This window comes from Rhinolophus sinicus, linkage group LG18 (assembly GCF_036562045.2).
Source record: "Rhinolophus sinicus isolate RSC01 linkage group LG18, ASM3656204v1, whole genome shotgun sequence".
Lineage (NCBI taxonomy): Eukaryota > Metazoa > Chordata > Mammalia > Chiroptera > Rhinolophidae > Rhinolophus > Rhinolophus sinicus.
Window position 1 is genome coordinate 17,502,977 of NC_133767.1, and position 15,282 is coordinate 17,518,258.

General features: G+C 57.6%; 2 protein-coding genes across 3 annotated transcripts; both read right to left on the bottom strand.

Annotated features, from left to right (window-relative positions):
• Positions 1-434: 434 nt before the first annotated feature.
• Positions 435-8,047, bottom strand: PPP4C (protein phosphatase 4 catalytic subunit). Its single transcript, XM_074322905.1, has 9 exons — positions 7,936-8,047; positions 7,565-7,726; positions 3,717-3,768; positions 3,178-3,228; positions 2,879-2,980; positions 2,114-2,287; positions 1,898-2,024; positions 966-1,155; positions 435-887 (listed from the first exon to the last, which is right to left on the bottom strand). Exons 2-9 carry the CDS (start codon positions 7,660-7,662, stop codon positions 758-760), a joined length of 924 nt encoding a protein of 307 aa, XP_074179006.1. The 5' UTR covers positions 7,663-7,726; positions 7,936-8,047; the 3' UTR covers positions 435-757.
• Positions 8,048-10,168: 2,121 nt separating this feature from the next.
• ALDOA (aldolase, fructose-bisphosphate A) lies at positions 10,169-15,277 on the bottom strand. Of its 2 annotated transcripts, none has more exons than XM_019754747.2 (9): positions 15,137-15,277; positions 12,683-12,809; positions 12,385-12,596; positions 11,894-11,948; positions 11,630-11,790; positions 11,197-11,280; positions 10,923-11,097; positions 10,561-10,760; positions 10,169-10,471 (listed from the first exon to the last, which is right to left on the bottom strand). In XM_019754747.2, exons 2-9 carry the CDS (start codon positions 12,792-12,794, stop codon positions 10,376-10,378), a joined length of 1,095 nt encoding a protein of 364 aa, XP_019610306.1. In that variant the 5' UTR covers positions 12,795-12,809; positions 15,137-15,277; the 3' UTR covers positions 10,169-10,375. The 2 variants fall into 2 exon arrangements, with proteins under 2 accessions (XP_019610306.1, XP_019610307.1); XM_019754748.2 differs by lacking the exon at positions 15,137-15,277 and adding an exon at positions 14,126-14,290.
• Between the last annotated feature and the right edge of the window lie 5 nt (positions 15,278-15,282).

Here is a 15,282-nt window from a genome sequence, read left to right on the forward strand (position 1 = left end):
AGAGTATTTTTGTTAATAAAACTCAAAAGACATCAGTGCTCTGGAAACATTGGGCGAATGGTGTTTGGTCCTGGGAGGTTCTGGGTGAGCACAGGTTTTGTGGGGAGACTCCAGCCCGACTGAGACTGGCCCTTTCCTGCTGCTTGGCCTCGTACACGTAAACCCACCTGTTCTGGGCCTGCTTCCTCTTCAGGAAAATGGGGAATCAGTGTCCTGACGCTTACTGTTTTGAGAATGAAACAGGGCTGTCTCTGAGAACCCAGGCCTCTACAGGGCACACAGGAAGAGGGGTAGCTGTCAGCGGCTGGGGACCAGGAGCCTCTCACCTTCCTGGTGGGATCGGGGCTCTGGGCCAGTGAAGCCTGTAACGTCCACCCCAAGCCCCAGGCCGGCGTCGCTGCTCATCCCCAGTCAAATCTGACACAGAGCCAACGACCATTTTTTTTTCTTTTATTAGAATGTTTTTGTTTTTTTCTCAAAATTTTTATCTAAAAACAAAACAACAAAAAAAAAAAAAAGGAAAAAAGAAAAACAAAAAAGTTATTGGAAACTTCATGGTTCAAGTGGGGAGAAAGGAGCGGAGGAGCATGGAGTCGAGGCTCTGAGCCTCTCCAGAGAAAAGTCCTCACCCTTGAAGTGCCCTCGCTGGGGGGACAGCAGAGCTGGGGACAGCCCCCCCGCCTAGCCTGTCTGGAGAAGAGGGCAGTCACAGTGGTCCAAGGGCCAGAGGGGCTGGAGGGGGCAGGTGCCGATGGCGTCACAGGAAGTAGTCGGCCACGGGCTTCTTGGAAGGGATGCCCCGTGTCTCTTGGGGAGCGGCCTCGAAGATGATAAAATCTTTCTGGAGATGCTCGTCTAGCTCCAAGATGGCAGCCACATTCCCGCAGCTGGAGGGCAGAGGGCGGCAGTGAGAGTGTGTGTGCCCAGCCCCCACCCCACCCTGACCTCTGGCCGGGGCAGCTCACCGGTAGCAGTAGTTGGGTGCTGACCACACAGTGAGCACTGTCTCGTTGAAGTGCCACTTGTAACCTTCCATCACCAGCTGGTGGGCACGGCAGATCATGTCAATGTCATTGGCAGCGTTGAACTGGGCCACCACGTCACTGCCAAACAGGTAGCCAGCCCCACGGGGGCTCACACCCCAGCCAGTCGTGTCTGAGGCAGAGGGAGGGTTGGGGAGCGGGTGTCCTCAAAGGAGAATATCCGGGCCCCCTCCCCCAATCGGGCCTGTGGGGCAAGAGCACAGGGACTGAACGTGTTCTGGGGGTCCGGGCGGTGGTACAGCAAATGCTGACGCAGACAAGCTCCAGAGACAGACTTTCCTGCGAGCAGGAGCCGCCTCATACCCAGAGTGACCGTGTAACAGGTACACACGAAAGCACAAGAACCATGTAGGCGGGTACAGCAGGTGTGAACAAGGATTGTCACACGGCTGGTCTAGCAGCGGTAACGGGACAGTCAGGCACAAGGATGCCTGGCAGGAAGGCGGAGGCTGTGCGCTGCAGCAGAAGAAGCCGGGACTGGTACGTAGGAGACCTGGCTTTCAGTCTCAGCTCTGCTGTGTGCTGGCTGGGGAACCCCACGATGACGGTTTCTCAGGTACCTGACCTCTGCAGAAGCCCCTTCACGTTCAGGGAACCATTGCTTTTGTCCTAAACAAGCCTCTGATATGAGCCCCGATTCCCTCTCGGAGCGCAAAGCACCCAGCTTCCCTCGCTCCTGATCAAGGGTGCAGGGGGTCTACAAGTCAAGCTCAGATGTCGGTGAAGACCAGCACGCTCTGCTCTTCCCCAAACTCAACCAGCCTGATTCTCCCTTCATGGCACTTGGCTTTAACCAGAGGACCCCGTGAGTCTCTTGCTGCCCGGCTGCCCGTGCCCCGCCTGCCCGCCCTCACCTTCAGGGTCGGACCAAAGCAGGTCACACATGGGCCCATCATGAGGCACCTCTTGCTTCCGGTCAATTGTCCGGATCTGGTCCAGGGTCTGGATGGAGGGGGAGAGGCCGCCATGCACGCAGAAGATCTACAGGGAGAGCAAGGAGAGGAGGGAGGCTAAGCCCCAGCCCCCCCGCCCTCCCCTCCCACCAGCCCCGTGGAGCCGGGCCGGCGCACCTTGCCGTCGATGATGGCCGACAGGCTGAGGTAGTCAAAGATCTCGGTGCAGTAGCGCCACACGGTCACCGAGCCATATTTGCGCAGGCACTCGTCGTAGAAGCCGTAGACCTGGGTGATCTGGCGGCTCTCGTGGTTGCCTCGGATCAGGGTGATTCGGTCAGGATAGCGGACCTGCAGGGAACCACGCAGGGCCGCGATCAAGGTTCTGCCCCTGTCCTCGATCCCCTCACACCTGCTGGGCCCATTCCATCCTTGTCACCACCCCCGGCCCAGATTCCTACCAGTCACCTCTTGCCTGAATGCACCCTGACTCCAAAGGCCCCCAGCCCCTCCTCCGGAGGACACAAAGCTGACCCCCGACCCCCAATCAACTACAGACCCAATGGCTCCTCTTTCACCTGTCAGGTAGAGACCGGTCCTTAAGATGACATTCACAGCACTGTCCCCTGGCCCTGTACACCTGTCTCCCACCAGTGGACACTGCATCCAGCTGAACTCAGCTCCCTGCCACTTCTGGAACACAGCGGACCTCCACTGCTTCCCCTATGAGGCCACCCTTCTAACCTCATCCTTCAGGGACCGAGTCAGGTACCCCCAAGCCAAGGAAGCTTCTCTGACCACCCCACCCAGCAGAACCTGCCAGCACCACCAGCACAGCTCAGAGCTTGGGGTGGGTGGAGTGGGACAGGAGGGCAGAGACGATGCCCACAGGTGAGGCCTGAGGGGGCCCAGGGGTGGGCTCCACACGCCAGTGGTCCCCACCTTAAGTGCCAGCAGCAGGAGGAACGTTTCAACGCTGTAGAAACCACGGTCCACAAAGTCCCCCATGAAGAGGTAGTTGGTCTCAGGGACATCGCCACCCACCTACAGGGAGGGAGAAACATTCTGCGTTGTCCTCAACTGTCCTCTAGCCACTGGGGTAGCCCATTTCCAGTCACACTGAGGCGCTTCTTTCCAAGGGCCCCCCTAACCAGAGGCCTCTTGCCCCCCCACTCCACTCACCAGACGCAAAGGTTCCCTGTGACCCCGGGTCATCCCCGCCCCGTGCTCCCCACACTCACTCTGAACAGCTCCTTCAGATCGTAGAACTGTCCATGGATGTCGCCGCACACCTGGGCAGTGAGAAGGTGGGTGGGAACTCACAGTCCGAAGGCCTCTGCTCCCAGGGGCTATCTTGAAATCACCCACTGCTTTAGTAGATCCTTATCATTCTCCTCGGGGCCCCAAATCTCTCCCACCCCGAGTTAGCCTGGCCTGGAGTCCACCTCCATCCCACACAGAGTGCCAACTATTCTGGGGGCAAGAGCTAGACTTGCAGCTCCTGGAGGACCTGACCCCCTCCTCACCCTACTCCCCTCAAAGTATCTGGAATAAAGTTACTAATAACACACAACACACAGAAACACAGGTAGAATCACTCACCAAATTAAGAGTCCTTCTGCCCTGGTCAAGTGTATCCCTCCAACAAATCAAAAGACCCTTCCCATGACATCCATTTCTTATAGTGAGACTCCCTTGAAGATGGGGCTCCCCAAGATGAGGGGCAGATCTCTGGAGCCCAAAGACCAAGCCAGGCTCTGGAGGGACAAGGGCTACTCACTGTGACTGGCGAGTCCACCCTCTGTACGTTGCTCTCCTCTACCAAGATCTCTCTGGAGAAAGAAGACCAAGGTCACCACAGCCAGGCCAGCCCAACCCAATTCCTGACCTTTTTTTTTTTTGGGCGGGGGGCGGGGTGCAGGGGGAGGAAATATGAGGTGGTCCTTGAACCTCTAGGGGGCAGGAGTGAGGTGTGCGATCTCCCCAGGAAAGAGACTGACCACTGCTGGACACCCTTGCTGGCTCCCCGCTGCCAACAGGCCAAAGGTCAAGCTCTTGTTCCAGTTTTCAAAGCCTTTCCAGGCAGGCTGTCACTTTCCCAGTTCTGCCCCTCCCTGCCGTTCCCTTTCACACATCCAGCACCCCAAGAAACAGATCTCCTCTCCACCAGAGCCCTCTGCTCCCGCGCCCCCCACCTGGTGCTCCGAGCCTGTGCCCCGGGCTGAGCTCAGAGGCCCTCTGCCCATCACAGGGGCCTTCTCCCAGGCGCAGCCCGGTGCCCTGGGAAGGTCGGCACCAGCGTGATCTTCAAAGTGATACGTCGTTTCTTTTTCATTATTTAGATGAAGCGAGGACTTTGTTCTTTCATCCCTCCTTGCAGTGGTCTCCTTCCACTTGAGTGGGCATGTCAGGTGGACAGGCACCCAATTTAAGGAGCACCCTGCTTCCAGGTTGCATCCTGGTGACAGCTGCAGAGGTGAGCGTTCCAGTTCTCACCTTGCGCTATGACTGCAGGAAGAGCGTTGCATGGAGGACACACTCAATCAAATCACCACCCTCAAAGGTGGTTCCCCTGCTCGAATGAACAGCTGCAGTGACCCCCGCAGGACTGCAACCAAGGCAGCAGGCTCCAGGGTCTGGCTTTTCTCAAGCTCCTGCTCCGCCCGCCCTCTTCCTGCCTGTCTCTTCCCACCAGACTGGGGCTCCCCGAGCTCCTCAGGGTTCCCTGGAGGTCCTTTGGGGTACTGTGTACGACACAGGCAGCTCCTGGAGGTGTGCCCTGGCTTTCTGGGCATGGGAGGAGGTGCTGGCTGTGATCCCGGGGGCCATGCAGCTACCAGGCTCTCCCACCTGTACTGCACCTGCGCTCAACATCCTTCCACATCAAGCGCTTACAACGACCTTTGCGACTGACTCGGGGAGGTTCTTTTCATCCTCATCTGACAGATAAAGAAACCAAGGCTTAGAGAAAAAAGGGGCAGGGTCAAGGTCACAAAACTGGAGAGAGCCTGAGCTGGAACCCAGGAGCCCAACTTTCTGAGAATTTCTGCCAGACTGTGAGTCAAAACCCAGCCTCAGTGTTAGCAGCACCCCAGCAAGGTCTGGGCACCAGGCCCAGCTTCCCACCCCAGCCCTGACACTTACAGCACACGACCCGCCCTCTCAGGGTTCACATCTGCTCACCTTTCCTCCCACAACTAACACTGCCTTTTGTACACGCTCATCAAAGTGCCAGGGCCTGTCCTCGGATTTGCAGGATTTGCAGAATCTCGTTTGAGAATCCTAAGGATTTCAAAGACTTGCAGAGGTAAAGGGACTTGACCAGGGTCACGTGATTTACAGGTGACAAAGCTGGGATTCGTACTGAAGACCACCTGATTCAAAACCCTCTGCTCTTCGAATATGCTGACTTTTTTTTTTTTTTTTTTTTTTAAGGAGGGCGCAGTTCACAGTGGCCCATGTGGGGATTGAACCGGCAACCTTGATGTTACCAACACCATGCTCTAACCAACTGAGCTAACCGGCCGCCCCTATGCTCACTTTTAGCAGGACCAAGTTCAGCTCGTACACATCAGGCCGCTGTAACCCCACAGGTTTGAGCCTACACACCCTCGAAGTGATCCGAAGCTCTTGACACTGCTGGTCTGGGCACCGGGTGGGTCCCTAGGTGCTAGAGCTGGCCCTTCCTCAGACCGTGCCTGGAATGACAGTGGTCAGCTCAGGCCTCAGGCAAGACCCTCCGAGCTCCATCTCAGTTTCAGCTGGGCTGGACCCTCCCACCTCTCAGTTCTCCTCAGCTCCCTGCTGCCTCTCTGACAGTCTACATGTGTCCGCCTGGCTGTTCACAAGCTTAGAGCACAAAGACCTGCCTCCAAAACCCAGCGCCCCTCCAACCAGCTGTGAGTCCTGGGGGAGACATTAGCTTCCCTGAGGCTCGGTTTTCTCTTCTGTGAACTACACACCCCAGCCCTGCCTATGCCAGTGGGCAAAGGACAGTGAAGACAGTATGTAACTTCTGTTATCCTAGAAACTCCACCGTGCTACCCAAGCATCAGCTATTATCACTACCAAATTAAGGTCCTATGGGGGGAGGTAAGACTTATGGGGTAAAGATTAGTGCCAGGCAGCAATCAGTTTTAACTCCTAAAAATGCCAGTCAAGACTGAGGAAGCACGCAAAACATGAAAGAGCTACAGACAAGCATTTAAAAAGGGGCTTTGCCCACTCGCCAAAGCCACGCAGGCTCTCTCTGGCTGCTACGCATCTGTCTGCGTGGGGCTGAGCCACGCAAAGAGCCTCATGGCCATAAGGTCGGAGCCCAGCTCTGCCACTTTCTCTCTGGGTGACCTCGGCCAAGTCATGAAGCCTCTCGGAGTCATGGACTCCTGTTCTACACAGTGGAGGAGGTAATTCCAACCTCATGAGATGGCTGTGGAAATGGATATAAATGCTTTGCTAGTACAAGGCCAGGCTAAGAGTGGCCTGTTGTTCACTCTGCCGGCTCTTCCCCCACAATTCTCCAGCATGGTGGGAGCCCATCAAACAGTACCTCAGAGGAGGCAGGTAACTGGTCTCCTCACTGGGGACACGTGACGGCGCCTCCACGCCTACTCTCAGCCGGCTTAGGATGCCTCCCTCACCAGGCCTGCTGCCATCGGCTGGCCAAATTCTTCTTATCTTCCAAGGCCCCCTTCTCTTAGAAGCCTTCCCCGACCACTTCAGTCCAACCAGCACTGCCCTCGTCCCACACAGTAACACCACCGAAGGATCGCTGCGCGCTTACATCCTACTAACACGTGATGCTAAGCTCCTCCCACACAGCAACTTACTGACTGCTCACAACCACCTTATTAAGTCCTATTATCCCCACTTTACAGGTCAAAAAACTGAGATCTCCAGTACAGCTAGTCAGGGGCAGACTCCAACCTACAGCCATCATTCCAATGCCTGGCCTCTTAACTACTACATATCCCACTTCCCACCGACCTCAGAGTTGGGCCTGCCTTCCTACGCTGGATTATATTCATACTCTGACTTATCTACTACCGTTTCTTAGGCTCCCACACAGAACATGCGTGATCCAACTCCACCTTCGTGCATTATGGCCTGAAAAGGGACAGGACACAGAGAACTGGCTTCAAACTCCATCCCTGACTTGCTGGTTGACTTTGAACTTGAGTCCTCACCTGTAAAACGGGGACACCACCACCCAACTGGAAGGGCTGCTGTCGGAATTGTAAAGAATTTCACAAACCACAGACTCTTGAGCCTTTCTGCCTTTGAACTTCTGTTCTGGCAGACGCTCCCTTTTGTCATCTTATTCTTCATGGCCTTCCCCAAAGTTCAGCTCCTCCAAGAAGCCTTCTCTGTCCCCCCAACAGATAGGGCTGTTTCCCTGCGCTTCCAAAGGACTTTCTAGAACTCGCTAACTCCACTGAAAACACATCAAGTACTTTCAGGGTCTTTATCCAGGTCTGTCTCCATCGCCCCCACCCCCCCACAGGCAGATTGCTCCTCGAGGAGAGACGGTTCCGGGATGGGCCAGGCCCCAAGTGCTCCGCTAGGTCTGCCCCAGGCCGGAACCGTGGGCAGCGGCGGGGTCCCCCGGCCCGGGACCAGCGGGCTCACCTGGCCTTAGCGCACAAGGCCTTGACTTCGCTCTCCTTGATGAGCTCGCAGCGCCGCAGCTGCTCGATCTGCCGGTCCAGGTCGCTGATCTCCGCCATGGCCCACCCCCCGGCGCGGGTCAGAGCCGGGGCCGCCGCCCCCTCCGCACCGCACAGGGGTCTCCTGGGAAAGGCGAAGACGAGCCCAAATCAGTGTCCGTAGGGGGCGCCAGGCGTCGGGGGGGGGGGATCAACTCCATCCTGGAGCTGGCTCGGCCCCCCCCCACCTCCCCTCACATCGCCCCACGGCCCTGGCCGCCCCCGGCTAACTCCCGTCGAACCCCGCGATCCCGCGCTAGGGACGGTGGCCTAGGGGGGGTCCCCGACGATTACCGCCGCTGCGACTTCGACTGGGGCTCTCGAGCTCCTCGCCTGCCTCCTTCCCTCCGCTTCGGGCCGCTTCTACTTCCGGCCCCGCCGCGGAAGCAAAGGGAAGCCACTTCCGTCGTGCGCCGGAAGTTGCGTCATACACACCCGCGCGCGCGTCCCCCCCCCCACACGCAACGCCCTGAACCCCCGCTCGCGAGCCGGAGGGTGGAAAATGAGCCGAAGGAACCGGATGTCAGCTACGTGCGCGCGGAAGTCGTCGTGCGCCAGGCCGATCGGGGCTGCGAGGGCTGCGCGAGAAGCCCGCCAGCTCCTCTGCCACCTGCCAGGGAAACTGAGCTGAGCTGGGGGGGGGGGCTTGCCTGGTAATTTTAGCTTTTTTTTTTTTTTTTAATTTGTTTTAGTTGTCTTCCCCCATTACAATCCCTGAGGGATAGAACTTGGGTTCACTCTCGCAGCCCCTGTGCTTGGAACTGGGCCTGGCACAGTAGGCAGACGTCAGTATTCGTTCAATGGATGAAGGAATCCCACCAGCCTGAATCTAGTTCCACGGCCACAGAGAAATCTCTGCCATGGGCGACCTCGGAAGTTAGAGGCAGAAAGGAGTCCCCTTCGCCACAGCAAGCCTATGCCTGTCCACATGACCTCCCTGATTCCAGAATGATCCCCTTGACACCCCTGTCAGTTTCTGTTGTCTGCCAGTTTTATTCCTTTTTTTTTTTTTAAAGAGGAAACTGGCTCAGAGAGGGTAAGTCACCTGCTCGTGGTTGCATAGCTAAGTATTTGGGGTTTGAATCAAGGTTGAAAATTGAACCCAGGAAAGGTGTTTTAGTTTCTCCATTTCTCACACCACTATCTGGAACTTAGTCATTACCGTGTTTCCCCAAAAATAAGACCTCACCGGAAAATAAGTCCTAGCATGATTTTTCAGGATGACATCCCCTGAACATAAGCCCCAATGCATCTTTTGGAGCAAACCTTAATATAAGACCCGGTCTTATTTTCGGGGAAACACGGTATAAGAAGTCCAAAATTCCCCAAACTGGTATTTGAGTTCCCCTGTTTCCCTACTCTTTTGCTGCCAGAGGAAGCCATTGGTCCTTAAGCAAACTTTGTGTCTGAACCTTTGTACACACTACTCCCTTCTGGAATGTCCTTTTCACTATCTCTAATTGACTTCAATTTCTGTTCGCTTTACTTCAGATTTTGTTTGAGTTGAGGGTAAGCACAGATGTGCGAGCCAAAGTTTGGAGGGAAACTAGGAAGTTTGGTTTTGTACGTAGGCAACGTACAAAGAGGACCAAGTTCTTCAACTCTGATAAGGTCCTAGGTTAGTCAGTTCTATGCAGGTCACTACAGGCATGTAGTAGGTGTGGAGATCAGAAAGGTCAAGGTTATTTCTTTTCTCTCCCTAGAAGGGAGCTCAAACAGGAAAGAGCCCGTATCAGGAAGTTTGGGAAATGGCAGGTCTATGATTAGGATCTTGAACAGCTGAGACCTGGTGTATTTACGGCTACACCCCAGCCTGGGTGACTGGGGAAGGGTTTGAGGTAAATGCAGAGCCCTCATTCTGGCTTCGTGGAAGACGGCAGCTCGAGGCTCAGTTCTTAACCTGAAACCTGAACTCCATTCTCTGTATGTGTCTGCATTGTTGAGGGAGTATTAGAGAGGATTCCAGGTCCTCCGACGGGTTCCACAGCCCAAGAAGACTAGGAAGCCAGTTCTAATCCCATTTCCTATGAAGGTGGGAAGACAGAAGGTTGACGGTGTAGAGAGATAGATTAATCGTCTCGTTTCTACCGAGAAACAGTGCGGTCTCCAGTAGTCTTGGGCGAGTTAACAGCACCTCCGCATTTAGGACACTTACGTTACCTGGCTCATAAACTCAGGAAGTCTTGGCTTTTGTTAGTGGCTGTTTGTCACAGGGGCCTTCTGCACCCGTGGGTTCTGGGCCCAAAAGAGGCTGAGCCTGCAGTCTCCAGCCCGCATGCCCCTACCATGAGCCTTATCTGATGATGCTGGTCAAAGGGGTAAGAGCCCTTGGTGGTTGGAAGAACCTTTCACAAACTCTCCTTGAGGCCCTGGGCAATTATAAAACAAAGCAGGAAGGTCCCACCCCACGCCCTTCACCTTTGTCTTACTCAAGAAGGAAGAACATTAAACAAGGGCCCTTTCTTCTGGGCTCTGCCACCTGCCCAGGCCCACCCGTGGCCCAGACACTACAGACAGGGACAACAAATTCCCCCTTAAATAGCTGTTTATTGGCAGTGGGCCGGAAAGGGCGATGGAGTTAGCACACACAGACCACACCACGCACCAGTGTCACAAGGGAGGCAAGAGTGATGGGAAAGAGCAGCCTGGAGCCCCGAATGAGGCCTCCTCTTCAAGAGTGTGGGACGGGACACGGCCTGGAGTGTTGAAGGGGGCAGCCTTAGAACACCTCCACTTAGTAGGCATGGTTAGAGATGAAGAGGGACTGGCTGGCTGCAGCCCCGGCCTGGCCGCTTGGGGTGTACTTTCCTTGGCAGGCGAGGCTGTTGGCCTAAGAGGGGAGAGGAGCCAGAGTGAGAAGGTCTGTTCTCAGGATGCCATCCACCCCAGCACTCTGCCCGCCTCCTGCCCCCTCCTCACCAGTGCTCGCTTGACATATTCCTCCTGGGCAGTCTTCAGGTTCTCCTTCTTCCCACCCCAGGCCTTCAGGGCAGAGGCCTGCAGGGCTCGGCCGTAGGAGAAGGTCAGGGCCCACGGCTTCAGCAGGGGGCATTTGTTGATAGCATTCAGGTTGATGGATGCCTCCTCCTCGCTCTGGCCTCCAGATAGGAAGGTGATCCCTGTACAACAAGGAGGAAAACGGGGGCAGGGCTTGTAGTCAGAGGCCCTGGGGACAGGTAGGAGTCCTGAGAAGCTGACCTGGAAGTCAGGCCAATGGGCCTACAGATTGTGGGGACAGTTTGTGTGTCTCCCAGGGGGCGAGGTGAGGGTGTGGGGCTCACCAGGGACAGCCGGGGGCACCGTGCGGCGCAGCGCAGTGACGGTTGCCATGGCGATCTCCTCATTAGAGAATTTCTGGGTGCAGGCGTGGCCTGGGGTGACCATGTTGGGCTTCAGCAAAGTGCCTTCCAGGTAGATGTGATGGTCACTCAGAGCCTTGTAGACCGCCGCCAGCACCTAGAGCACCCGAAGTGGGGTCGGGGGACAGGAGTCAGCCCTCGGGCCCCAGCCCAGCGGCCGAACGCCCCACACTGCCCAGGCAGGCCGGCCACCTACCTTTTCGGTCACATACTGACAGCGCTTCAGGTCGTGGTCCCCATCGGGGAGGATCTCAGGCTCCACAATGGGCACGATGCCGTTCTGTGGAGTGAGAGACGGTAGCAGTGAGGCCGCCTAACCTGCAGCCCCACCTACAGCCCCGCAGCCACGGGCCAAGGGCTTATCTCCATGGAGACAGAGGCTCAGGGCTTCAGAGCCCTCAACAGCCCAGCGTGGTAGGGCTGCTGGAGACAGGATGTCAGATCCACCCACACGGGCCCTGGCCAGCCCCTCTGCTCACAGAGCCCTCGAGTGTCCTCCACGGGCCCAAGTCTGACACTTGGTGCAGATCCCGAAAGGCTGTATGTATCCTGGCAGATGGTGGCAGGCTAGCAGATGCCCTGGAACCGAACGCGGTGGGAGCTAACCTGTCAGGGAGGGGCCGGCCCACCTGCTGGCAGATGCTGGCATAACGGGCCAGAACATTGGCGTTTTCCTTGATGGCAAGGGATGAGGGGGTATGTTCCCCAATCTTGAGCACACAGCGCCATTTGGCAAAGTCAGCTCCATCCTTCTTGTACTGGGCACAGCGTTCAGACAGCCCATCCAGCCCTGAGAAGGGGACGGAGAAGTCAGCATGGCAGGAGGGAGCAACAGGCTCCCACACCCACCTGCGTGGGTTGGTTGGTAGAGCAGGGAGCAAAACAGTTCTCACCTTGGGTGGTGGTCTCACCGTTGGTTCCTGCCAGGGGTACCACACCCTTGTCTACCTGTTGGGTGGGGCAACAACAGAAGATGGGAGAAGCCATCTCTAGTACCCTTTTCTTCTCGAGACCCTGCCCTGCCGCCAACCTAATCTCTCGAGTGGCTCCTCCTGGTCTGCAAACGTTTTCATTAGTTACAGTATCTGATCCTAGGAGACAGGACATGGGCTATTATTTGACAGAGAGCCTGGGCTCCTACCACTTCCTAACTCTGTGAGCAAAACAGTGTGCTGTGTTGAGCTTCTGGTTTTTCATCTGTACCATGAGCGTAACAGCTTGAAGCTCTTAGAACTGCGATGATTACAAACGCCAAGCAGGGCCCAGTTTCTAGCTCTCCTTATACGTGATCTGGGGCAGACGCCGTCCAAGTCGCCCAGCCTATTCCTCTGGATGTCTTCCCCCCAGACCCATCTCGTCTCACCCTGCGGCCCAGCCTCCTCACCTTGATGCCCACAACACCGCCCTTGGATTTGATAACTTGGGGGAAGGGACGCCCATCATCTGTCTTCTGATAGAGGGTCTCGTGGAAGAGGATCACGCCCCCAATGCAGGGATTCACACGGTCGTCAGCGGTCAGCAGCAGCTGGCGGTAGAAGCGCCGGTTCTCCTCGGTGTTCTCAGTGCCGATGGACTGCAGCCGCTTGGCGATGCTCCCTGGAAGGGAGCGTCCCATGGGAATAAGGGGATCAGCCTGTCACCCCCGACCCTGGGCCCTCCTCCCACTGTGGTCTCATCCGCACCAGTGGACTCATCTGCAGCCAGGATGCCCTTCCCCGGAGCCACGATGCGATGGGCAATGTCAGACAGCTCCTTCTTCTGCTCTGGGGTCAGCGCTGGGTATTGGTAGGGCATGGTGCCAGTCAGTTCCTGGGCAGAGGAGACAGATGGGGGAGGATTGGTTAGCTGAGTCTTCCCGGGCTCTCCCAATGAGCAGGGCCCTTGCGTGGAGGTCTGAGCAAAGGTTCCCTACCTCCCCTGCCCCAAACCCAGCAGGTCTTGAGGCACTTCCTGTCCCCAGCTCTCCCTTACACCCAACTTCCCTATGCTAGGCCTGCCTCCTGTACCTTTCCTAACTCTGTTTGTTGCTGGGTGTTGCCCAGCTGAGGGTGGGGTTGCATACTGGCATCTGGGATAAAGGAATAGGCCAGAGCCATGGACAGTTGGCTCATGCAGAAGCTGGACCCTTCTGGCTTGCTCCTTGCCATGGGGTCACCTTGCCTAGAAGCAAAACCGAACCAGAGTAGTTTAGAATTTAGAGGTCATGCCTAAAGCAACAGGCCCAACCTCCTCATCTGAAAAGACCCAGAGAAAAGAAAGGTCTGTGCTCCAAGTCACACAGCAACCCACAGGTCAGAGCTGAGATTAGAACCCAGGTCTTCTGACTGCCGTAGGGGTGATCCTGCCAATCCACCCAAGAGCCCAGAGCGGGGATGGGCACCAATGCCTCAAGGACACCCCAAGGTCAGGCTTCTCCCTCCCGGGTCGGGGGAGAGCCTTAGGAAAAGAGTGTCAAGGAAACGGTAGAAGATAAAGAGAAGCCCAGAAAATGGCAGCAGAGGGAGCCCAGCTCCAGGCAGAAGCATGGGGTGAGGTTTGCCGATCTCACTGCTCCTGAAGGATAAGGGAGTGTTGAGGAGAGGCAAACGCCCCACCCCGTCCCCTAAAAAATGCTCCTGTCTGCTCACACGGCTGCAGCTGTTCCAGGCTCAGAATCAAGGTCACCCGATAAGGAAAGCCAGGGAAAGCGTTAATGGGCACCAGCCGCTGCCAAAGGAGGGGGTCCCCTCCTCGCCAGAGGTGCCCGTTTCCCAGGGCAGGGACCAACCACCGGTCTTCTGGAACCCTGAGGTGGTATATGAGCTGGCCCCCACCCCTTGCTGCCTCTTGGGTTCCCTGCAGAGGCAAAGAGGCCATAATCCTTTAACCAGGCGTCCCCGCAAGAAAAGGGGCGAGGGAATGGCCCTGCATTTCCTCCTGCTTCCTCCCCCGCATGACTCAGCGCGCAGAGCGGCCACATTGCGCAGTAAACCGAGGGAGCTCCGGCTAGGGGCTTGTGTGTGGTGGTGGGGGTGGGGGTGCTGGGGCGGGTGGCGGGAGTGGGGAGGGGGTTCTGCACCGACGCCCGACCCGCCAAGCCCCCTCTCTATGGTTCCTAAGCTTCGCACGTGGCGAAGGGCGCTCACCTGGCGCAGTCGAGGGGCAAGTTTGCCGCGCGCGGCGGTGGAGGGCGGCGGGCTGGCGAGTGGACCGAGGGAGCGAACGCAGCGGTCGTCACCAGCACCCTGGTTCTGCGGTGCGTTCCAGAGGAACGCAGCCTATTCAGTTCCCGAGGGGGCGGCCCTGCGGGCGGGCCGGAGGGAGGTGGTGCCCGGCCTTATAAGGACATCGCTCCTCCCTCCGCTGGGTTTTTTCCTTTGCCGGGGCTGGAGGCTGCCCGGCGTCCAATCGCAGGCGAGGAACTGTGGGAGCGGCCGCCCCCGAAAGGCGAAGCCCGGAGGCGGCTCTTGGGCGGGGACGGGGCTGCGAGAGCACGAGCCCTTCCCGGAACCCCCTCGGACGTGACTCGGGCCACATCCCGCGGGTCCCCGGCCCTCCCTCTCCCTTTTCTCCCGCCTGGCGCGCTCCGATGCGCCCTGACTCAGCCAGTTTTGGGCACCGGAGAAGGTGGAAGCGGGGCGAGCGGCCGAGCACGGGAGGACCGAGGCTCAATTTCCCCTCCCCACCCCAGCTTCCGGCCTGCGCTGATGCAGCGTGTCATTTTGTCACTAAATCCAGAGCTCGGGCGTCTGCCGGCCTCGCCCGCAGAGCCTCCTCTTCCTGTGTCACTAGCCCAGGCGTAAGCAGCGGCGACTAGGGCGGCGAGTGGACGTACACAGAGCGCAGGGAGGCAGCCGGGCTGGCAGGCGGCAGAGGGCAACGGTTCCGGGGTGCCCCAACCGGGCCTGAAGCCCCGGCCGCCTTGCAAAGCCCGACCACGCAGAAAGGGGCCGCCCACCTCAGCCCTAGCAAGTCTGGGGCTGCGGTGCCAGAGTCCCTGCGAGACGTCTCCCATGACCTGACCCACTCCAGAATAAAACCCATCCCGCGCTGCTCAGCCTTTATATACATTCTGAGTCCGTCCATCCTCGGCCTCCCCTCCTAATCCGGACCCCTTCAGCCCAACCCCACCCCAGCTCGGTCCTGATGGTGCCCACCTGCGAGGAGGAGGAGGCCGAAGGAGCGGGCAGAGCCTGGTCAGCAGCGAGTGAGCCAGGCCACACCGGGCTGGGTTATAAGGCAGCTCCTGCCCTCCCCCCAACCAATGTCCCCAACCTTCTCCAGTGACCCCTGCCCTTTCCTT